At 36.3% G+C, this 25,490-nt stretch overlaps 1 protein-coding gene across 1 annotated transcript in view; it reads left to right on the top strand.

Annotated features, from left to right (window-relative positions):
• The window catches only part of LOC107557183 (fibrinogen C domain-containing protein 1-like), a 124,235-nt gene that overhangs the window by 25,948 nt on the left and 72,797 nt on the right, over window positions 1-25,490 (top strand). Inside the window, exons 2-4 of the mRNA XM_016240506.1 lie at window positions 7,407-7,886; window positions 23,558-23,723; window positions 24,011-24,147. Of these exons, the coding sequence (XP_016095992.1) occupies window positions 7,407-7,886; window positions 23,558-23,723; window positions 24,011-24,147 (783 nt within the window). The remainder of the gene's footprint in view (window positions 1-7,406; window positions 7,887-23,557; window positions 23,724-24,010; window positions 24,148-25,490) is intronic.

Consider the following 25,490-nt stretch of genomic DNA (forward strand, 5'->3'; position numbering starts at 1 on the left):
TTGAGGCACCCCAATATTTCAGCAAGAACTGTAGATTTGTATTTGTTCCTTTAAGTTTAACAGAGTATAAGGTGGACTGACTACTGGTACAAATGCTAAGGTAAAATACAGTTCAGAATCAATTTTGTCAACTTTTGAATGCTAGGAAGCACAATGAAATTAAATTTACTTTTGATTTGAGTTTGAGCTATATAAAAGTGCCAGCTCAATGAGTAAATGATGTATTAGTTACCATGTTGAGATCAGAAATGATAGCTTTTCAAAGGCCCAAAGAATCAACAATAACTCTGCTAAGCCTCTGAAATATCTCTGCTATTCACATGCTTCATCTTCTCACATAGCCTGGATTTATATTTCTATGAATGTTTTCAAATGCTTAGTGTTGTTTAATTTTCACTAATACCTGGCTAGTTTTAATGTCATCTTTGTAACAACATTATTATATGTATTAGAACATATGACACCTAAAAAGTGGCTTTAAAAGCTTTAGCCTTACAATGAAGCTATGCTGAACAGATTGTGAATCACTATTGAAACTGCCTGGCTGTTCATTGTATTGAGAACCCTTTAGAACAGTGTTTCCCATCCTTTTTTTTAGTCGCGGCACCCTTTGGAAATTTTAACAAACTTGTGGCACCCTACAGAATTAATTTTGTCACAATATTTGAATTTCTAACTTCAATATGATAATTTGAAAATTATAGATATTCAGTACAACAGGGAAGAACTGCAGAATATAACGTCATACAGATATTTTTAATATTATTAAAAAAATTTGTCCATCAATGGTGGCAATCAGTAGGCTAATTTCTAATGAAGATACTAATTTATATGACAGATTTTAATGTAGGCTTTTATACATATGTAAACCTTATTTAATTACCATTATAACTAGCTATCTCACAAATATTTGCTCACTCAGTGTTTTTTTTATTTTACAGTGGGGTAATTTTGGTGCAGTAGCACAAGATAGCTTGATTTCAAACTTTTAATTGAATAAAAGACGCAGAGCGTCACACCACATGAAAGTGAAACCTGAGCAGTGAACAAATTTTCGGCAGCCGAAATTTCTGTGCATCTGGAATGGATATTATATAATAGATGCTTTTTTGAACATTTTAGCAATTTAAAAATATAAAAAAATGATTTTTTTTACATGGCACCCCTGCTCTCGACAGACGGCACCCCGGTTGGAAAACACTGCTTTAGAATACATGCATTCATTGAAAAACCAATATAAACCTGAGGCAGTTCACAGTCTCATGGTTTGTAATCGGCAGAGCTGCATTTATAAGATTAGAAGGACACACAAATGCAATGAGGTTCAGGGTTGTTTTCTTAGTATTGATTGAATTATGATTAAACCATATTTGTCTCAAGGGTAGGGTGCTGACCCTTCCAAAAAGAGAGTCCTATTTTTCAAGAACAGAGAGAAGACCATTCAAAAGACAATTTCCCCTGGTATCTCAACTTATACAACCTGCAATTAAACTAATGGTGAGCGAAACCACCCGGAGGAAATTTTTATTGCTTGGAGGTTGCTTTTTCAAAGCTCTGGAGACTTAATGGAGTTCTTCAATTATATTTTAACTTTTTCTCAGATGTTTTTCTTAAATTTCTTTAGACAAAAAAACGAAACAAAAAAAAACACAGAAGAACCCTGAGGCAGTCAAGTGGCTAGCTGATGTGATTTCCCCTAGATGCCCCTCTCCTCTAGGAAAGATCAAGGATCTTCCTTGGTGTGTCCTGAAACTTTAGAGGAGATCAAGGTTGTGTACCATTCAAAATTGAATTGAGAAAGCCTTGTAAAATTTCAGTTCAATTCCAGATTTAGAAATTAGCCTGAATTGAGGTAGCAAACAGTTTATATATTTCTCCATATTTAATAATTCGATATATCCTTTCTCTCTTTCCCATTAAAATTCCAAATCAACTTCCTGTAGCGTGCAGCCAATAAAATTTAAATTTACACTCACACAAAAAGAAGCCAGTTCTTCGAATTAGAGTATATCTGAATTAATAGGGTGATTTTCCCTCTAGATTTTCTCTCTATTTAATCTTTTTGTTGTCTCTTACTGATCTTACTGTAGTTTTACTTTCTTATAGCCAGGCGATGCTTTCTCTCTTGTGCATCTTCTTGTGTCTGAGGCCAATGTCAAGAGGAAAGCCCGACACCTCACCCTGAATCTCCCTGAATAAGCAATCGCCGGCTCTGTCATGTGACATTCCCAGCGTGTCAATGCGTTTGACCTCCCTCTCTGTTCCTGCGGCTGGTATCAGTGTCGATCCGCTGTGGGTCTTACAGGTCTAAGGAGGGAGTTGGAAAGAATGTGGCAGTGTTTTTGTTCGCCGGCTCCTCTGTTTCACCTCTCCTCATTCAAGAGCCTTGTCGCAGCGCGACAGATAAAAGCCCTTATCAAATATTGTCTGTGCTCAGCTAAGCGTGGCCCTCTAATCTCAACCTGTGTCTGTTCAGGGGGCATCTGACTACCCACTGCCCACTAGACTGTGAGAGGGAAGTAAAGGTGCGTAGACATTTCGGTCACGAAGACGGCCACGTTCAGGGCCCGCCATCTAGTTAAGATGCAGGTCATGGAACGGCGACAGAATGTTTACGAGCCCTCGGTTTTTCTCCTAAACACCAGTAGAGAGGTTCTATCACAATGAAGAAGAGCAAGATTGATGGTGCAGATGTACATAGAATAGGCGCGCTTGCTGCCTGCCTCATTGTGTCGGCAAAGATTTCTCGCAGGGCTGCTCTGGAGGGAAAAGCCAGGCCTTGTCCGTGTTTTTGTTGCTGCGCGGCTGTATGCATTCCGATCGCAGTGCAGGGGTCAGATATAAGCCCGGCTAATTCCTGCAGACAGCAGGTATTGTTGCTTTATTGTAACAAATTGATCTGAGACCGCTCTCATCTGCTGCGGCATGATGAAGTAGGCTGGAGTCTTTTGTGCACATTAATTATCTTTAAAATAAATATGACAATGCCTGCACTCGGTGCGGGAATAGAGCTCTCTTCACCGGGATGCACTTGTTCTTTTGTTCATAGGTGTCTTGTAAAGAGACACTTTATCACACAAGTATGGAAATACAATATTCTCTGCAAAATATATCCATTACTCGGGACAGAGACAGACACAGTCATTGTAAATTTAGATGTGTTTTACTGGAAATTTTGCTTGAGACCAGGGGCTGTTATTCACCGCAGTGACTGCTAAATCGACATATCAGAGGGTATGTGTCTTTTTATTGCATTTGTGGTGTGTGTCTGCATATATGAGAGTGTACAGCACTTGGTGATTTAACTTCACATGGAAATGTTGGACCACCTCATTTACTTTTACACATTTGGCAGATGCTTTTATCCAAAGAAACTTTCTGTGACATTTGGAAAAAATTACACTTTTTAAAGTTTTAAATGAATTTAAAACTTGTCAACTAGGTTAAATTACTAAGTTGGCTAACATTTTTTTTTCATGGATTTGAATAGCTTGAAAATCACAAACCTTTCATTATTGTTTTGCCATGAATGCCATATATTTTTTTGTTTGTTTTGCTGTCTAGTTTTTCTGAATAATTATAATAATTGTAATTAATTTAGTTTTTATTGCAAATTTTCTTTTATTGCTGTTTTTCTTTTCTCTTAAAACAAGTTTCAAATTTGATGGAAAAAATATGCGTAAAAAAACTATACAATATATGAAAACTGATATTTTTCAATATTTTTTAAATATGTATTATTAATTACTTAATTAATAATTTAAAAATGAATATAAAATAATTCATTTAATATTTTAATTTTGAAACTTAAAAATTATAAATGTAAATAAATATTTCTGCTTACCTGGTCTGGCCAGTTGTTCAGATTTCTGTTTGCCAATATATTCACTGGCCCCAGCAAAAAAAATAAATAAATTTAAATGTATACTTTTGAATATATACATTTAAAATTAAAACTGTAGCTAAAAAATATATATATTTTATTTATAAAATGTTTACATTTATAATATTTTCTGTGCTGGAGCTAGTGTATATGTTGGCAAATAGAAATCTGAACAATTCACCCAACCAGAAATATTCCTTACTGCTGATCCCTGTAAATATCTTATTGCAGCTGTGCGCTGCTTCAGTCTGAGCGTTAGTGATTTAATTTCAATCATAAATGCCACTACGGCACATGGGCATTGAGTCACTGTGGCATATATGTAAAAGTGTGACAAATAAATATACAAAATGTACTCGAAGCTCACGCGAGGGACCGACACCCGCTGTCAAGTGGAATATTGAAGTGGCACTTGTATAACAGCGGGGCGAGCGATGCAGGCTCCCCCTGAATAAAAAGACATGGCAAATGATAAGCAAGTCCTCTCCAGTGCCTGCGTGGCATTCCCCAGTTTCCCATCAAATGTTCTTCACTTCATTTTTTGTTATATCTGCATTTGTTGCAGAATGCGCACACACACACACACACACACACATCTGCACGCTGGCACACACTCCCGGAGATGAGAGAGTTGTCAACTCTGGCCACTTAACCAAACCGTAATATTTAGCTGTAAGGCTTATGTCTGTAGTTTCTAGTCTTTTGCCCTGTGGGGATTTGCCTTGCTAGATCCTCAAAGGAAACACTGCTCATCTTGTCGCTTATATTCCAGCCCACCGCTCGAGCCCTGGGCAGTCACAGAAATCAGTGTAAAGTGTTCACAAATTATCTATTGCCACTCCTCCTAATGTACAATGCTTTTGGATTTATGCTACATTTATATTGCACAATAAGAGGAAAGCATGGAAATAAACAATATATTAATTTGTATAGCTATGTTTTATAATGTCTATTCAGTGATTTACATGTCTACATTTGTAAAAAAAAAAAAAAAGAAAAAAAAAGAAGGTCATATTTCTATTATTTTTATTTAATATTAAATTTTTGTGGTTAATTTGATTTAATTAATCAGCATATCAAATAATTATAATTAATAATTTTTCTTTCTCAAATCATAGCCCTAATATACAGTGTTTTTTAATTTATTTTTATATATATATATATTTTTTATTTTTATTTTTTTATTAATTTATTTAATTTATTAGTTTTTATTGGATGATCGAGGTAAATTGTGCATATTTTGTCTTTTGGGAAACATGTAAACATCTTATGCAGCTTCCGAAGGTCAGTACTAAATGGCAACAATATGACCTTTTAACAAAATGAGAAAAATGTACACATCATCAACCTGTTCAAATGTTTGCACCCCTGGCTCTTAATGCGTCATGTTTCCTTCTTGAGCATCAGTGAAGTTTTCACCTTTTGTAATAATCGTGGATGTTGTCCTCATTGTGAGAAATGGGTCTTAAAATCATGCATTACTGTTGGAAAGGGTTCAATATGCAGGAATGCAAGAAAACCAAGGAATGTGCAGGACCTGGAGGATTTACTCTTCAGGACTAGTCTCAGCCTCAGACGTCACGCCCACGGACTGTTGGCTGAACGTCTGATGCATACGGCACACAAAATGGGAAACACTTCAGGAGTTTCGAAGTCGTCATCTGATTGGTTGAATTCTACTGGATTTCCGGGAGATGTTTGTGTCGTCTTCTTTAACGTTCCACCAGGAAACAAAGATGCCGTGTCGCCAAACCCCCTCATGGAAGAAGAAAGAAAACTATAAGCTGGATTTTCAAAAGTATATGAAATATGTAAAGTTCGTGCATAGACTCTTTAAAATAGGTTTTACACACCAGTCTGTTGTTGTGGGGACACAACGGCACAAAATGGCACAAAACAAAATGTGATTGGTTGCTTTACCTGTCAGTCATATGGCCTCTTGGGCGGTCCTTGGCCATACAAAGCGGCCAAGTTTCCCAGACCTTCTGCCGTCAGTCTGAAGGTCTAGCTATGCGAGACTAGTTCAGGACAAACAAGGGACTCATGAACACCTTACAAATCAAAACAGTCGTTGATCATCCAGCACAGTATTAAGAGTCAAGGGTATGTGAACTTTTGAATGGGTTCGTTTATGTGAATTCAGTTAATGAGTTGTAAACATTTATGTGAAACGGCTTATTCGGGACAGTAGTAAATAAAAAATAAGATGCATTTTTTATCATCCCTCTTATTTTAAATTACTAACATCTTGCATATTCTGCAAAGGGTATGCAAATTTATGAACAGAACTGTATACTGATTTAAAGTCCCAAAGGTCATAATGATGATGTGAGCATTTTCATATATTTACAATATATGTTATCTCTAGTGTATAATGAAGAGCAAATTATGTACATTATGTGTAATTGATGCTTTATCTGTGGGTGAACTAGAATGATAAAAAGCACAGAGAATGCAGTTTAGATGCCACTCAAACCAGCTAAATTAGTAGTATTTTAGCTTAGTAGATATTCAATATACATTCTGTGGAAACTAAATGGCACACTCAAAATGAAAATGTAATTCCTCCAATATCAGTTTGCATTCGCCACAATTTTTTATCCAAGCATCTGCAATTCTGAAAGTTCGGGCTCAGAGAAAATCCTGAGTTTCCTACTGGTTGAGGTTGCATTCATGTGCTATGAATACTATCCTCCTGACTTAAATTATCTGGAGCAAGGGATGAGGTTTTGATTAGGTCTTAGGCAACTGAGCAAATACAATTTATTTTCCATCTTTTATAAACACCTTTGTGAAAAGCCTGAATTTATGCGTTCAAGAGTCTTCAGGTATTACATAATAGCAGATTAAACTTTCAAGAAGCATCTCTATGCATGTTTAATGCTCAATGGGGATTTTTAGAAATTTGTAAGCTGGGGAACCTACTTTTGGATCTGTGTTATCGGTGTATGTCAAGTTTAATCGGTGTGTATTACTTATGCATCAGTTTTACGAAGTTGTATTTAACCCTCTGGGGTCTGAGGGTGTTTTGGGCCCTGGAGAAGTTTTGACATGTCCTGACATTTGTGCTTTTTTCAGTTGCTAATAAACATTTTAATGACTAAGTTTAGTAGCACCATAATCAGCACAAACTGGGCTACAATAATATGTGAGCAGCATGTATGTATGTGATTGTGTTTTTGAGAAAACAACGTTTATGCGTGCTTAGTGAAAAACTAAAATTTTAAAGTCACTGAAATAAGGCCATAAAACACATACAGAATATTTGTTCACAGGACTATTGAGAACAGATCTTGAAGTCTAGAGTTTTTGCATCAGAATGATGTGAAAATCATCTTGTTTACTCACTCACAGAAAACAATATATTGATTTAAATTTTCTAAGACACTTTTTGTGTAGAAAAGGATTAAAATGAAAAAAAAAATTTTTCATCTATGTCATGCTGGTCATTTTAATGCATCTTTTCAGACTTGTTTTTTATTTCTGTATGCTAATGTGTCTCTTTCTCTCTGTTTTTCTACAGAGGATGAGCTGTAGCTATCTCCTATGCACCATCCTGCTCTTTGTTGCTGTGTTACTGGCTGTCACAGTAACCGGGATCATCCTTCTGATGAACCATTACCAAGCGCCCAGTGGCCCCGATGGCCCCCCACTCATCAGCACTAACCAGGATGAGGGTAATGCCCTGGTAACCATTGAGAGAGGCGACGGCTCCCGCATCAACATCTTCATTGATCCCAACTGCCCCGACTACAACAATAACTTCCTGCGTCTGGAGGGCGTGCAGACCTCACTGCTGCACTCGCTCACCGACCATGACACTGATCTGAAATCAGTGAAAGGACAAGACCGGGCTCTGCTTGTTAAACTGGCTGAGGAGGTGGCCAAGCTGTCCGCCCATGCCAGTCAGCTGAAGATGGAGTACAACGCGCTGAGACAAGGCCAGGGCAACATCGGGCAGGAGCTCAGCACTTTGCAGACCGAACAGGGCCGGCTTATTCAGGTTAGTTTGGGAAATTTTGCTGTCCCCTCCAAGAGGAGACCCAACGAATCAGGCTGAAATGAATTTGTCCCTTGTAGTCATCGCATTATCCACAGAGCCAAATTCTAGTGCGTACCAAGTCTGAATTTCTGGCATGAAGAACTTAGAAAACAAGATTTTAAAATACAACAATGCTGGGAGGATTCACAAAGAATGAATGGCGCCGTTGATAGCGCTGTTTAATTTGCATGCGCTGTTTGCATTGTTTTAGCGCCTGGTTCACTAAAGGATTTATGCAAATTAGATAAACGTGCAAATGCGACCATCTTTCAGGCTGGTTCTGAGTATAAGGTTGTTGGGCAATGCCGCACACTATGTGATCTGGCATACTTTGCTGGGACTGTTCAGTATTGCCCAACTACTGCGGTCCAGGTGCCTGACTCGGCTCACTCACCTCACTGGTCTGGATATATTCCTGGTTATAATGGAACAGCTATTCTAAATTTGGTTTACCGTCTGCTTTCCATGGGCAGTAATAGTGTGGCGTTAGTAGTGCCAGGCGCAAGAGTTTTGTAAATGCAGCATATATTAAGCCTAATTTACATAGAAAACTACATGTTTTGTGGTGAAAAGAATAATTACATTTTATTTTAAATACCCATGGTTTTTTTGTGCATTTAGTGTCTGGTTTATTGTTGTGTTGATGTTGATTGATTTTTCCTGTATAACTGCATTCAATGGTGTTTGTTACACATAAGGAAGTTTTTATGTCAACTTTTTAATTTCAGAATTATGTTTCTACTTCAGTTTGGTTTTGAAATATAAACATTTAAAACGTGGCTGTAATAAAAAAAGTTTTTGTGACAGATTTGTTCAAATATACATTAAATAATGAAGACAACAGGTAAAATTAAAAATATGAATATGTAATATAGTGGATATATTTAGTAAAATGCTCTTCTCTAGAGTAATTTTTTTCTAGCTGACTAATGAATTTATGGACATTGAATGGCTTTCCTGAGATAAATGTGACATTAATGTTCATTCACGTTTATTTTGCTGGCATCCACATTATCTGCACAAAATAGACACTGACACAGTCAATCAGAGAAATGCTAATTAAATACCACTCTTTCGGTTGATGATTTTGCTCCTCCAAAACTTTTTCAGCCGAAATAACAGCTTAATTTTTAGCAGCTGTTACTCCAGTCTTCAATGTCACATGATCCTTCAGAAATCATTCTAATATGCTGATTTGGTGCTCAATTATTAGTAATGTTTCTTGTAATTATCCATGTTGAAAACAGTTTTTACTGCTTAATATTTTTGTGGGAACTGTGATACAGGGTTGTGCGCCATTCAAGTTCTCCACATTCTCAAAATAACCCAGCTCTGATATATATTATGCTTCTGTGTGGCATCTGATTCCGTGTGAACAGGCCTTGACATCTACTTGAAAACCACATTTTGCTGAACTTTTTACTGATAGCAGTTTTAAAATAGTTCGGTTCAACTTCATAAGTACCATACTTCACCTGTGTCATTATTGTAAAAGCCTTTATCAGCACCGTCTGGATTGTCAAGAAGAAAGAGTGAAAGAAAATCACAAGCACCATTACTCACAGTGTCCCCCAAGCTCCAACTTTATGACCTTTTATGAGTGTAACACTCACTGATTACAACAGACGGAGAGATTATTTATCCTTGACAGTAATTTGAGGCTGAAATACTACGGTTTCTCAAACATTCAACAAATCTCCTAGTGTTTACAAGATACCATTTGTCTCTTCCGCCAATATGTTGTTGGCATACTAAAGCTCTTTATGAGCTTTCCCGTGTGATGAATGGCTCTGTCTTTATTTCGTTCTCTTTTCTTTTGTTTTCTTAATTGAAACTTGAGGGAAGTGACTTGCCCGTGAACTAGCGGGGGATCGAGCTCACACTACGCTGCCGTATGCCAAGATCCCCACTAGGCACGCACCTCATTTTCACTGTGCATTTGAAGATGAGATGACAAAACGCACTAGAGCTCAGTAGTGTCAAACAGTGGAGGACTTTATTTGATGTGGCACACCACAAGGACTTTATAGCAGAGAATTTAGCCGACCACATGATGTCTGTATAAGAGATATAGACCCATTTGAATGTGTTGTATTTTTATATATATATATTCGTTCGTTCTGGTTTTCAAATCTGATTGTTTGAGAACCATGAAATATTGTACTGGTATCGCTACATGTTTTTTTTTTTATTATTCACTGAGCTAATCGTAGAGTACATTAGTTAATATAAGAAGAAACGTCTAGCTTCGCGGTCTCTCTCTCTCTCTCTTATTCAGATGCACGTCTTGCCACATTGTTTCTCTCTTATAACCTCATTATTTCTCACTAATAACCTAACTGAAGCAGCACATGCCCTTGATACGAATTCTAAAAGTGACGTATGTTTAATTGTCAACTTGAGCTTTGAATCCGTGGCGGAAGGAAGTAGTTCCACACAAAAGAGGGTTTTATTAGGCACTCCGTTGTTTCTTGTTTAATTACACACATGTTCCATCAAACTGTTGTATAAACGCAATATCACTCTCGTACTCGAGCAATATCGGCTCTATATCAGCGGCTGTGATTGCCTCCTATATATATATAAATCTAAATATTACTTTTTATATATGTTTATAGGATTTATAATATCACTTAAAATGCAACTAAGACCTATATTGCTATTATTCCTATACTAAATTTTAATTGAGCAAGTGGCATTTGAAACTTATGTTTGGGCCAGGTGAATGAATGAAATAAATAAATCTGTACTGTTCACGAAATTAAAGTTGACTTGAACTGATGGTGTGTACACTTAGCTACACAATGTCTTTTTCCTTTACCAATTATGTAAATGCACAAATTGCTTATTTCTCGAAAATGTTTGTATTACATTGACTTTTTTGAACTGAAATACATTTGCCTTGTGACACATCAATTGATCTTCATAAATATCTGTTTCTCAATTCTGCACATACATCAGTTTGTTCCATCAACATTTTCACAACATATTTTAATATTTTACATTTACACATAGTTATCTAACAGTGCATCAAACATATGTTTAGATGAAAACACGGGAAGATAAAATTAATAAATAGTTATGACTAATTTAACGATTTGTTTGTTAATTAATGCAAACAATTTGTAAAAATATACTGTATGCGCTGCTTATAGACACCAGACAGATAATGATTTATTCAACAGATGCTCATTTTCACAAAACAGACAAATATGAATGAAAGCACACAGGAAATACAAACCCCGATCTTTTAATAAATGCAAACCTACTGTAATTAAATTATGTTCAATTGTACAGATACAGTTATAAATAAGGTTACCAAATAAAGTTAATAAACATACATTGAGTCCATAATGCAGAAATCTCTGAGCTTCTCGTTTGACAGTCGCAAACGATCTTATAAATAGCAGTCAGAACAAAATCAACTCTCCGAAAATGCATAGTATTGTGTTGTGACAGATCGCTGTACTGCCTCTGTTCAAGTGGCACGTGAACTGATCATCTTTTCATATTTACTAGTTAAAGCACGAAATAAACATGAATGAACATTAGAAGGTATTTTATTTCAACCGCGGAAAGATGTCAGATCGCCTGTCAATCAAGCTCCCTACGAAGGGTCGATTTGTGTTCTCACTCAATATTTTATTGTAAAACTTGCACATTATATAATATATTTACATAATATTTATATGAGCATTTTTTTATATTCAAAAGTATTATAAAAATACATATAAAATATATATTACATACAGTTGTCTGTCTGTGTATGTATTTGAATATGCTTTTTTGAGATTCGGCTGTGCTGCTTTTTACTGTAAAACTTTTACAGTTTATAGGTGTGTTATATATTTTGACCAATATATTCTATTATATATCTATGTTTCCTAGTACCTCATAATAGTCGTTTTTAAACACCATGATATAGGGATGTCTTGATAATCTACTAAAAGTCTGATCAGTCAAATCCCTTAAATTGTGTAAATGATGTTATAATTGTCAGTATTTATTTTAAATATTTATCAGAGTGCCGTAGGTGTCCTGTGTGTCTGATATGTGATAGCATCATTTCAGACCTGGCTCTGGAGAGCAGGAGACAGAATGAGAGACAGATGGGATCTGCGGCCCCTACATTCAGATCAGCGTTTTATGAATTCAGCCATGCTTTCATTAAATTCCCTCGGCCAGACAGTAAAAACACAGCCCCATCAATAGGGATGATTGGGTTGAGAAAAGGGGGTTGTATTCCTCAGCCTTGCGGAGTTTAGACTATACAGCCTGGTAATATCATGGGAACTTTTTATTATTTATCACAGAATCAGAGATAACTTCATGATATGGATGGATTTCTCAGCCCAAGGGATACGCTTGTCGTGGTTAGGTTGATGGGAGCTATAAACCGGTTTGCACACTCTCTCCTTGAAAACCGCAGGATAAATCTGAAAGCAAATATGAGGCCGTTGAGCGGAATTACAAGAATACCGAACGAAAGTTCTGAAGGGTAATTTCAAAACTTAATTACAGGTATACCATGATATCCTGAGCTCATATGATTAGATCTATCTATAACCTGTGTTTACTTACTCTCTACAGATGAAATGAAATGTATCTGCCCAGTGCTTACTAGAAAATAGTGGATTCGATCATGTTATATAAAGTAAGCTCAATTAAATCACAATAGGCATCATTAAATGTATTTTTAGGTAATTTTTTCATGTACAGAGACAGCTGTATGAAACCGATTGGTCAAACACTGTAAGGAAAATTGCTCTTTCTGTTTGAGCATTCCGATATTTTATATATTTTAAAATGTTGTTTATTCCTGTGATGGCAAAGGAGAATTTATAGTAGCCATTACTCTAGTCTTTAGTGTTACAAGATCCTTCAGATATCATAAATCTTAATATTTTTGTGGAAACCATGATGTTTTTTTTTCAGGATTATTTGATGAACATGAAATTCAGTAGAACTTAATTTAGTTTAAATAGAAATCTTTTTTTAAATTGTAAATGTCTTTACTGTCACTTTTGATAAATTTAATGCAATCTTGTTGAATAGAAGTATTAATTTCTTCTGAATTGGTATATATCTGAATATTTTGCAGTAAACTTAAATTATGTTCTTAATTATAATTTCTTCATGGAATGATTAATTTATCCAATCATAAAGCAACATTATTTCTGTGTTGTTTATGACTTTTCATATATACTGTATATATTAGGCTTGCCGCGATAGACGGTGCTGACGGTGATACCGGTGTTAAGCCGCAACACCGGTTATAAATCACTTGCCCACCGCGTCACCGACCCCCACCGTCGTTTTGATTTTTTATAGAAATAAAAATAATTTAGTTCAGAAAAAGAACAGACGCTACAATTAAAAACTCAACGCGGCTGCTCAATGCAGTTGAACGACAGTCGCATCACAGATCAGATTTAATTTTTCCAGTGAGGAGAGTGAGTCGAGCTGACTGATGAGAAGAGTGGGGTGAGACAGACAAGACGATCGCGGATGATTTAGTTTCGAAACGAGATGCAAAAGCGCCTGTTTGGCAATATTTTGGATTTTGAAAAGCCTGTTGACTTTTGCCGTTTATCTAAGGTGATTTTGGAAGTTCTTTTAAACATTAGTTTCTTATTGGTTCCACATTGTTTGCGGATTTTTACTTTATTTAAACTTTGTGTCATTTATTTATTTTATTTGACATTCGTTTTGCTAATAAACGTTCTACATTTCTTATTTATTTGGTTATATATTATACATGTTTACTTATTTCCAGTTTTGTATACCTATTCAACTTTATGCAAGTTATTTGTTATTTTATATTAGGCATAGGTTGCCCTATAGCATGGTGTACTTTTATTTGTTTTGTTAATAAAAGTTATATGTTTTATATATACACTAAAGTGAGTTTGACGTTGTATTTTGTTGTTGCATTCAAGCAATTGATGCCGAACTGCCGTTAATTCAAAAGTGAAAGTAAAATGCGCACGGCGCTTTTAAGCCATTTAAAAGCGAAGGAAAGTGAGGAAAAGAGGGAAAATTCAAACGAACTAAAAACGAACAATTGCTTTACTCCGAATTTCCTCTATTTGAAAGTGAAAGTAAAATGAGCACACCGCTTTTACGAGCTATTTAAAAGCGAAGGAAAGCGAGAAAAAGAAGGAACGCCCCGCCCCCAGTGATACCGGTATTACCGGTGTTGTCACACGTCGATTAACCGGTGGGAAAATTTCCTCACCGTCACAACCCTAATATATATACACACACGCGCGTGCACACATGTATAAAAATGTATGTATTTATTTATTTATTTGCTTTTCGAATTAAATTTTGCGGTGTGATTCATCTCAAAGCTAGTTGTTTGAGTCCATGGCTTAGATGGAGAAAATTAATGTAACAATTTGTCCGGAGCCAAGGCTGCTGAAAAGTGCGTGGTAGGGGTGTTTGGAATCTCTTCATGTTTGCAATTCCAGTTTTTGCCACTAGTGGTGCAGAAATCACATGCTCCACCTTTGATCAATAGAAGGCTTATTTCTTCCAGTGACAATGGAATTGCAGAGATGCTAAGTAAATCTATCCTCGGGGCATCTTTGAAGGTTGGATAAAGGTTTCTTTTGTGCATCCCATGGTGCTAGCGATCTGACTCGGCAGAAGCCCTGTATCATTAATGAAGTTGGCTGAATCCAGGCCTCCTTAGTCATTATCCCACCTCAGTGTTCCCGAGAAACTAGAACACGGGTAACATAGAGACGCATTGGAGGGAATATGCCACTTTTATAGCATAACTTCCACAGAATGTGTAGCATTGCATGAGTCTGCATGCTTGTTATACAGTGATATACAGTGAAGTCCAAAACAGTGAAAACCCCATTGCATAAACTCTTAAAATAAAGGTTCCAAAAGGGATTTTCAGCGATGCTATAGAAGAACCCCCCTTTTGTTCACCAAAGAACCTTCCAGTGAACAGCTTTTGAAATAACCATTTTTCAGTGTGAAGAACATTTTAAATATCTAGATAACCTTTTTTCAACATTAAGGATCTTTAATGCAATGGAAAGGTTCCATGTGTGTTAAAAGAACAGTTCACCTAAAAATGAAAATTTGCTGAAAATTTACTCACCATCAGGCCATCCAAGATGTAGACGAGTTTGTTTCTTCATCAGAAAAGATTTGGAGAAATTTAGCATCACATCACTTCCTCACCGATGGATCCACTGCAGTGAATGGGTGCAGTCAGAATGAGAGTCCAAACAGCTGATAAAAACTTCACAATAATCCACAAGTAATCCACACGACTCCAGCTGATCAATTAATGTCTTGTGAAGCAAAAAAAATGCATGTTTTTAGGAAAGAAATCTGTCATTAAGATGTTTTTAAAGTCCCCCTGTAGTGAAAATCAAGTTTTTTATGTTGTTTATTTGTCTATGTAGTGTTTTTTAATATGCTTTTAGACAAACCATGTGCCAATCTATTAGTCAACACCATTGCTGAGTATTTTCTCCTTAAAACTGTAGTTCCCATTCAGTCAGTCACGTTCAACGTTACGTCAGTGACTGACGAATTGGGATCTCGCCCGAGAGCCCAATCACCTTCGAGTGTTAACTAAACAAGCCAATGACAGCAGTCCCAGAAACAGCCCTCGGTTTGCTACATCACAATCCAATAACCAATCATGTCAAGGGATAGATTCCTATCACTAGCATGCAAAATATACCAATACCAGCACAAAACCAAAAATAAATTAGAGCAAAAAACCCATGAAGCTGTGGTTTAATGTGAATTTAGAACCGCTAACTTGCATTATAATCCGTGGCAACAGTGTAAAAGTAGCCCGGAGTCAGACCCACCTCTCCCGCATTGGCGTATGCTCGTGGGCGCGAATCACAAACGGCTGCATTCGAGTCTTCAAGGCATTTTAGGACACAACATCGTCAAGTAAGTAACTTTAACGGATGTTACAGTATTCACTGTAGTTGTCCGCTAGTAAAAACATAGTTTTATCAGTCATTATCCGTGTATGCCATTGTTTTGCGTTTAATACATTTCAGTGGATCAGGAAGCGCTGGCTGGTGTGACTGAGTGGAGGCGGGACTAATTTGCATATTCATAGATCAGCGTATAGTAAATGAGGCATGGGTGTAGAGTTATATTCAAGCTATGAGAAAATTATTTTCACAAGAAAAAACATTTAAATATGTCATTTTGATGATCAAAGATATGTTTTAAGGGATAAAATATTTGACTACGGGGACTTTAACTTAAAATCATTGCTTCCGGCTAAAATATGAGTCCTCTATCCATAACATTGCTTTCTCCAGTTAACAAGTCATCTCATCTGAATCAGAAGAGAAAAATGCACGGATCAAGCACTGGTTGCAAGTTAAACCAGTTCAAAACAGTTGCAAACAAATATGTCAGTGGATTTTGATGTGAGAGAACAACAGAGAATGGACCTTTTCACTGGAGGAAGTGTTATTATGAACTATGTATTTTGGCCAGAAGTGACAGTTTAAAGCTAAAACATCTTAATCTTAATGATGGGTTTGTTTATTACAAACATGCCGTTTTAACTTCACAAGACATTATTGATGGACCGGTGTAGTGTGGATTACTTGTGGATTATTGTGACGTTTTCTTCACTGCAGAAGATCCATTGTTCAGCAAGTGATGTAATGCTACATTTCTACAAATCTGTTCCCATGAAGAAACAAACTCATCTACATTTTGGATGGCCTGAGGGTGAATCAGCCAATTTTCATTTTTGAGTGAACTATTCCTTTAAAGCAGCCAGGGGTCCTCAAATCTGGACCTCGAGATCCACTTTCCTGCAAAGTTTAGCTCCAACCCTTATCAAACACACCTGAACAAGCTAATCAATGTCTTCAAGATCACTACAAAGTTGCAGGTAGGTGTGTTTAATCAGTTTGGAGCTAATCACTGCAGGGAAGTGGATCTCGAGGTCCAGAGTTGAGGACCCCTGCTTTAAAGGTTCTTCTGGAACCATAGATACTAATAGAGAGCCTTTATTTTTAAGAGTGTGTGATCTATTAAATTCAGTGATTAATCATACTTTAATCTCTGTATTTATAGAGTAAATTAAATTCCATAGAATATAATTTGTTTCCAGTATAAAGCACAAGTACCTGCCATCTCTCTTCTACTTGTTTATACCAGAGCGCTCACAACTAGGTTACTGCCACGGCTGTAGAGTTGGCAGCACATCTGAGGTGGCACGAGATCAGTAACGTGCATTTGGGGGAAGCAGTTTGCACCTCACTATTCCACTTTAACAGCGTCTTAACACCCATGTTCAGTGTGTCAGGAAACCTGGGCCTTCATTTATCAACAGTGCGTAGAAAAGGTTCTATATTTTATCCTACGAATGAAATTTAGAATGTGCCTAAGTACAAGAAAATCCGTATTTATCAAACGTGCGCACGCAGTTCTTACGCACATGAGTAAGCAATCATTGTTGATAAATCCCACATGTGCGTAAGTAACATGCTCGTTCACGTTCATGGTCATTTGCATTTGGAAACGCCTCCAATGAACCATATATGGTGACAGCACCTCCCTTTATAAATCATGTGAATGTATGTGACCTCACCGAAATCATGGCAAAGAAAGCGGTACCGACTGAGAAGCCATTCTGTGCTCTCACTCTCAGCGCAGTCTTTGAAAACACATTCTCTGCAGAGCGCATTATTTGCAAAGTCTTCCAATAACGCAAGATAAGCCATTGTACTGAGACAAACATTTGTCACAGCTGTCTTTTATAGGGTTTGACACCAATTACGCAACTTGTCTGTTTAAAACCAGACAAATGATAAATTGAGTGTTTTATAATTAAAGGAAACACATATGTGGATTGCTTAATGCATACTGTGACACTCTTAAATGCTTTTTAAGTGTACTGGCGCTATTCTACCACTAGATACTCTGCGTAAGCATGCTCAGAGGTGTGCTTATATTTACACACATTTCTATGTATAAGTACAAGTTGGTAGATCCCACACTTTGCGTGAAACTGTTCTTACGCACTCATTACGCACACATCTGTGCATACGCACTGTTGATAAATGAGGCCCCTGGACTTTGTAAAGGGCAGGTACCCTCTGACAATCTTTTTTTAAACCCATTTGGTTAGCAGGAGAACACATTAGTTCTGCTACAGGACCTTATTAAAACTCTCTTGTTAATTATGAGTGTAGACTCATTAGAGCGGTTGCCAGGGGAGATTGCTCTGTGAAGAGAGATGCTTGCAGCCTTTCTTTCTTTACGATAAACTTTTGGCAAAGAGACCACTTTCTTTTGCCCTTTGCTTTGGAAGGTGGGTGGAGGAAGGAAATGTTGACTCATCTGTCAGACAGATTTTGAAATTAATACATGCTGACACTTTTCTCCTGGCAAAATCACATCTGTCGTCTGCCGTAAAACGCTAGGATGGTGTCTCGAATGAAAGACCAGTTTCGACAGAACTTTTTTTTTGTGATTGTTGTTATGCCTGGACAATGACATTGTTGTAAATTATTTGATTATTTAATTATGCTTTCACTCTCTCTCAAAATAACCTTAAGCTCTGAAAATGAACACTGAATGGATAGTGTTATTCAAAACCTGTGATGCAAAAAGATTATTCAGAAAATTATTATTATTTTTATCACCATCATCATTTTCAACATTTTTGTCTCTCATTTTACATTATAATTGTAGTATTTATAATTAAAGATCACCCAGAAAAGACATTTCTGTCATCAAAAAAAAAATAAATAAATAAATATATATATATATATATATATATATAATAATAATAATATTTATTTATTTATTTATGTATTGGAAGACAGACTTTTCTTTTCTGTGTGACCTTTAATTATAAACATAATTAAATAATCTAATTATAATCTGGATTATGAAATGCAATATATAAGACTATTTATAAGAGTATCATAGTATTTGAACACTAAACTCGCACTTAAAAATGTCTTGCATTTAACCAAGTTGCATTTATTTTTAAAGAAATATAACCCAAAAACACTTTTCAACCAAGATATTTAATAAAACCAGGTTTGTTAGTTTTAAAATTATAAAAGAGTAGGCAAAACTTATTTTTTATATCTGAATTTAATTATTCGGATATCACTTATTTGTTTCTAATGCAATGACATTCAAACATTTTAAGTGTGACTTACATGTTCAAAAGTGTCCAATTACTTTTTAGTGCAACTTCATATTATAATTTATTAGTAAATGTTGGTGTTGCCATGAAATAACTTAACAGTGCCATTATCTGAAAGCTATTATTGTAGAACCAGATAATTGGAAATTAATGCACAATCTATGGGAAATGTTCAGTTCACATGAGTGCAGAATCTTGTGTTTTCAGTCATTTGCATACTAAGATAGTTTTGATGTGTCAGCAAGCGGCACAGTTTTTCCCTTTGGTCTCCTCCTGTTCGATTGTGCTTATTAATCTTTCGCCTTTGATCTATCATCAGTCATTCCCAAAACTGAGAGCTGTGTTCCAAACTTGGACGCATACTCTGTTGGCGAGATTATTGATGATACATAGTCTTGTGGAGGAAGCGTGTTCGAATATGTCTGTGATTAATGATAGCCCTTCAAACAGGAAGCAAGTTTCTTTTAAATAATGTTTATGCCATCGATGTCCTGGTCCAGCCTGGATATGACAAATGGGCCAGGCAGCGCTTATTTAAAAGAGGGGCTATCTGTGTCTCTTTATCTGCTAAAATGTTTTGGCATGAGACTCTTAACCTTAGTTCATTTCCCTCCATCATCTCTTAACACGGTTTTAGAGCGATGAGCGTATACAGACCTCGGGTAGATGTGCAGTCAGTGGGCGCTAATGTGGCCGGTACCATGCTGTGACATTGGCTGTGTTCGTAACAGCTAACTGCCTTCCTGCTCTTGCTATTTCTGCAGTATGCAGTACAGGTACGTACTGTATTCTGTGCACAGTATTTTTCTGTTCGCATAAAATACCTGCATGACCTGCTGCATTTGCCTTATAAACCAGAGTTTGCTCTGTTGAACATGACATCCCACAATGCAGTGCGCTTGACTTGACCTTCCAGTTACAGTGTGATGTACAATACAGAAGTAATATATCTCTTTCTTGACTCATTATTTGATTGGATGGCCAAATTGTAAGAATTTTTGTTTTATTTTTTTACACAAAATTGAATTTAAAAAAATGCAAAATAGCTTTTATTTCCGAGATGCTAGCAGATGCAATGTGATGATGAGGTCATGTGGTGATAATGTTGTTTACATGCATATCATTTTCAGATTAAAATTTAATTGAGTCTTGTAATCAGCACAATCGAAATATATTTAAACATGCATGCTCTCTTCCTAATTAAGATGTACTTTTTGCAGTTTCTTTTGCTGTAATTTTGACCAGTACTTTAGCTAACTCATTAATTCTCATTCATGTTTTTAACATTCATGAATTTAATAAAAGAGCAGGATGACCTTTCTTTTAACATTTATGAAATGTTTGAATGTCCTCCTCGTTCCAAAAAAGTTTTTCTTCAATAACTTGACTTTTTAACTATCTGTATCTAAAATCTCCTACAATTATCTTTGTTTGGACATGCACAGATAAAATGAATCTTCTGTTACTGTGAGTATTCAAAATAATAATACATAATTTATTATTATTATTATTATTATTATTATTATTATTATATAATTGGTGTATTATTATTTTGAATACCCACAGTAACAGAACATTAATTTTATTAATTTTAATTCATACAAATAAATAAATAATAAAAAAGCTCCTCACTCCAAAAATGTATTTCTTCAATAGCTTGACTTTTCAACTGTCTGTTTCTAAAATCACCCAAATGTATCTTTGTTTGGACATTGTTTGGACATAAAAATTAACGTTCTGTTACTATTGATATTCAAAGTAATAATAATAATAAATTATTCATAGAAATACAAAAATATTCATAGAAATACATAAATAAATAATACAAATAATTGTTCATTCAAAATAAGGTGCTTACATGCCAGATGTCTTAAATTTGGGAGAAACAGGAATATTATTGTGTTTACAGTTAGGGTTGCAAAGGGGCAGAAAATTTCCGGAAACTTTCCAAAATTTCCCGAAAATTCCCAACATTTTCTGAAAGCTTCCAAAAATCCCGTAAATTTTCAAAATTTCTGGAATGTTTGCGAACCTATTTACAGTACAAATATGAGCAAATTCTGATTAATATCAGGATATCCTTGTGCATGTACACAGTCTCTGAAACACTCATCATGGAATAATGCCTATGGTTTCACATACTCTTTTTTAAAACATACATGTATGCAGTATAAAATACATTCTGTACAGTATTAAAAAAATTGTAGTGTTCATTTCCAAACACAGCTATTGAAATTGATAGTTCAAGGTGAGTTTTGAAGGCCTGGATCTTTTAATTGCTAGTTTCCTGCTGTGTGCTTTAATGAAAGGGAGGCAATGTTTAGAGTAGAAGTGGTGACTGAGGTCTTGCGTCCTGTCGAGTGAATGCCAAGAGGTTCGAGCCACTGGACAAACGGGTTAGTTAGAGGAAGGGCATGGAGTGTATTGTACTTTTGGGGACATTATGTTTTTTTCATACATGTGATGTTTTTTTTTATGCTGGACTGGCCACATAATGATTGTTGCTATGGCAGCGTGTTGGAGCAAATGAGCGTGTCGAGAGCTGCGAGTGATAATATCCCAACCATCCGCACACTGCGTCAGCCGTCATCAACTTCAAGCGAGTTCACGCACACACCAACTCGCACTTAGCTTGCAGTGTTGTCACAGCGACATATGCGCACATGCAGACTTGTTAATGACACACTCTCAAAGAGCTTGATGCTCCTTCACACCCCAAAGGAGAACTTTCATGTGTCATAGGAAACGGGCTTCACTTTAGGACTAATTTTTGCTAATCGCCTACTGATCTTCATACTCAGATGCCACGTTGATTCATGATGTTTGATATGTGAGACATGAAGACCTGTCCTTGGAGATAGGCACACAGTTTGCCTCACTCAGAATCAACTTTTTTTCCCCCCATCGAGGTGACCTGAGCAGCTTTGCTGATGCAGGCAATAAAGAGAGCTGTCTGGGAAACTCAAACCGAGCGGTTTCCAGACCCACTGGCCTTGAGCCCGCGAAACTGAAGCGCTATCAGTGTTGTGCAGCATAGTGCACCTGTTACTTTAATGCAGTGCCGGGGACCACATGCTGATACAGAGACTCCATTGTTGTTATTGTTTAAGCCAGGCTTTTAGGAAAGGCCAGAGTCAACCAAAGCTCTGTTATAATTGCACAGAAATGCTGAAGAAATCATGTTGAAACCAGGTATAATGCAACAAGATTTCAGCAGCAAGAAATTTTGCAAAATTGATGATAATAAGAAATGTTTATTGAACAGCAAATTTCTGAAAGATCATGTGACACTGAAGACTGGAGTAATGGCTGCTGAATAAATTACATTTGCAATAAATCACATTTGAAATTATAATTACAAAATATACTCAAATGGAAAACAGATCTTTGAAATTGTACAAATATTTCATAATCTTGCCGTTTTTACTGTATTTTTGATCAAATAAATGCAGCCTTGGTGAGCATAAGAGTCTTATAAAGAATATAATACTATTTTGGGATCCAGGTTTAATGTTGTAAGTATAAAAGTATAAATTAATATTTTTTTAAGTAAAAAAAATCTATAAATAATAGTTGTAGTAATAATAATGATAATGATTTATATTTTATAAAGAATAGTTTTAACCAATAAACATGGTAATATATAGTATTAGAATTCTATTAGAATTTTTTTAAATAAATCAATATATTTGAAAATAGTATTTTGGTAGCACGTTTTAATGTTGGAAATATTTAAATTAATATGAGTGATTTTAATTTTAATAAAAAAAGTATTAAAACATTCAACTATAAATATAATAAAATATAAATATACAATACTAAAATGATTATTTCCATATATTTCAGTTTCTGTTCTATAAATTATAATACAAATATACTTTTTTAAACATTAACATATACAGTATTTAGTGTGTGTGTGTGTGTACCTGGTATTTATCACGTTATGGGGACCAAATGTCCCCACAAGGATAGTAATACTAGTAAATTTGACTAGTAGGACATTTTTGAGGTCCCCATGAGGAAACAAGCTTATAAATCATACAGAATGAGTTTTTTTGAGAAAGTAAAAATGAACAAAGTTTCCTGTAAGGGGTAGGTTTAGGGGTAGGGTTGGTGTAGGGCAATAGCACATACAGTTTGTACAGTATAAAAACCATTACGCTTATGGAATGTCCCCATAAAACATGGAAACACAACATGTGTGTGTGTGTGTGTGTGTGTGTGTGTGTGTGTGTGTATATGTTTATGTATATAGACAAACCTGAAAAGTGAATCAAAACAAATATATTGATTCACTTTGCACTATATGGCTCGAACATTTTAGTACTCTAAAGGATTTGTCAGGCTGATTCAAACATGTGAGTATGTGACTCTTAAGAGCTTCAGTGAAAGAAATGGATCATGTGTGTCATCCTCTGTCCTTTAATCTTTCCCCTGCTTTCTCTCTCTCCAGCTGCTGTCGGAGAGCCAGATCAACATGGTGAAAGTGGTGAACTCTGTGAGCGACGCGCTTAGCTCCATGCAGAAGGAAACCGGAAACATCAAGAGCCGTCTCAAGGCAGATCTGCAGAGGGCTCCGGTGCACAGCGTCCGGCCCAAGGGCTGCACCAGTGGAGAAGGTAAAAAAAAAGAAACCTCCTCATTATCCACATATTCTCAAGTCTCCAACCAGCCCTAATGAGCCCTAGAATGGTTTCACACCTATTCCCTCATAAGCTTTCTAGCAGTGTGAAAGAGACATGCCACTGCTTAGACAGCAGGTGGGAGATGACAGATTTGAGGTCTGAAGCTTTCTTGTCTTACGCCGTACCTCGAAAGGGTTTTTCAAAAAATGAAAAAACAGATGCAGTTATGGCTTGGCATGTAATGTAGATTGATGATGCTGACATGTTGTATCTTCTGGCAGGTTCCAGACCCAGGGATTGCAGTGACATCTATGCCAGCGGGCAAAGAGAGGATGGTATCTACTCCGTGTTCCCCACACATTACCCAGAAGGCTTCCAGGTCTTCTGTGACATGACTACTGATGGGGGCGGATGGACGGTGAGTCGCACACTTCCCAATGTCATACAGTACGCCGGTAGCTCGGGGTGATATTCGGACGTTGTTTCCGGTCACCTCTAAGCTGTTTTTTTTTTCTCTAAATATTTCTGAATTGACTAAACAGCCATAGGAATAAAAATCACTAGTAATGAGTCACTCCATTAGGCATTGACTTGTTAAGCATACGCTCCCACGCATTAGTAAGCAGGTCACAGATACGCGCATGAACGCATTCACATGCACAAACACGCTTCAAACTGATGTTTCACAAGTGTACAGTTCATTACAGCAGCTGCATACAGAATAGACAGAGCAAACTATCTTTTCCGAGAGCATTATCTTCACATTCGATGCACACAGGAGAGTTTTAATTTCATGGTCTTTTGAATAAAAATAAAGATAAGACATAGGGAATGTAGTATATATCATGAAATGATAGCAGTGTGTCAACCGGTAAAGATTCTGCTGTGCCACTTATGTGGAGCTATATGCATTTAAAAGAGTCTGACGAGCAGAAAACTATAGAGGACTCTAAAATGTGTCACAGACAGGTGCTTCCAGCTTTGTGCATTTTAGTTTTGGTGGTTTTGCACTGACTTATTATTCAGCTGTTATGTTAAATCTTATCATTTGGTTTGATTTAATTCTTGATGATGTGACGCTCAGGTTTTGAATTGTTCCATTCTTCGAAGTTCATCTCAGAGTTGTTATCATAGCAACAGCTCTGTAAAGCTCAGGTTTATTGAGTGTAAACAGGATTAGATTGTGGCTTATAAGCAGAGGTGATACTGAAAGGGTTAGTTCACCCAAAAATTCTGTAATTAATTACTCACCCTCATGTCGTTGCAAACCCGTAAGACCTTCGTTCATCTTCGGAACACAAATTAAGATATTTTTGATGGAATCTGAGAGCTGTCTGACCCTGCATAGACAGCAATACAACTGAAATGTTCCCAAGTTCAGAAACGTAGCAAGGAGATCTGTAAAATAATCCATGTGACATCAGGGGTTCAACCGTAATTTTACAAAGCTACGAAAATACTTTTTGTGCACAAAAGAAAAAAAAAACGACTTTATTCAACAATTCGTCTCCTTCGCATCACCCTGTAGCGCCATTTTGGAGAGTATCAGCTGGACGTAAACAACGTATGCTGTTCTGTGTCAGCTGCGGCGGAGACGAATTGTTGAATAAAGTCGTTTTTTTCTTTCTTTTGTGCACAAAAAGTATTTTCGTTGCTTCGTAAAATTACAGTTGAACCCCTGATGTCACATGGATTATTTTACAGATCTCCTTGCTACGTTTCTGAACTTGGGAACATTTCAGTTGTATTGCTGTCTATGCA

The sequence above is a fragment of the Sinocyclocheilus grahami genome, unplaced genomic scaffold (genome assembly GCF_001515645.1).
Source record: "Sinocyclocheilus grahami isolate Dianchi unplaced genomic scaffold, SAMN03320097.WGS_v1.1 scaffold592.1, whole genome shotgun sequence".
In the NCBI taxonomy this organism is placed as follows: Eukaryota; Metazoa; Chordata; class Actinopteri; order Cypriniformes; family Cyprinidae; genus Sinocyclocheilus; species Sinocyclocheilus grahami.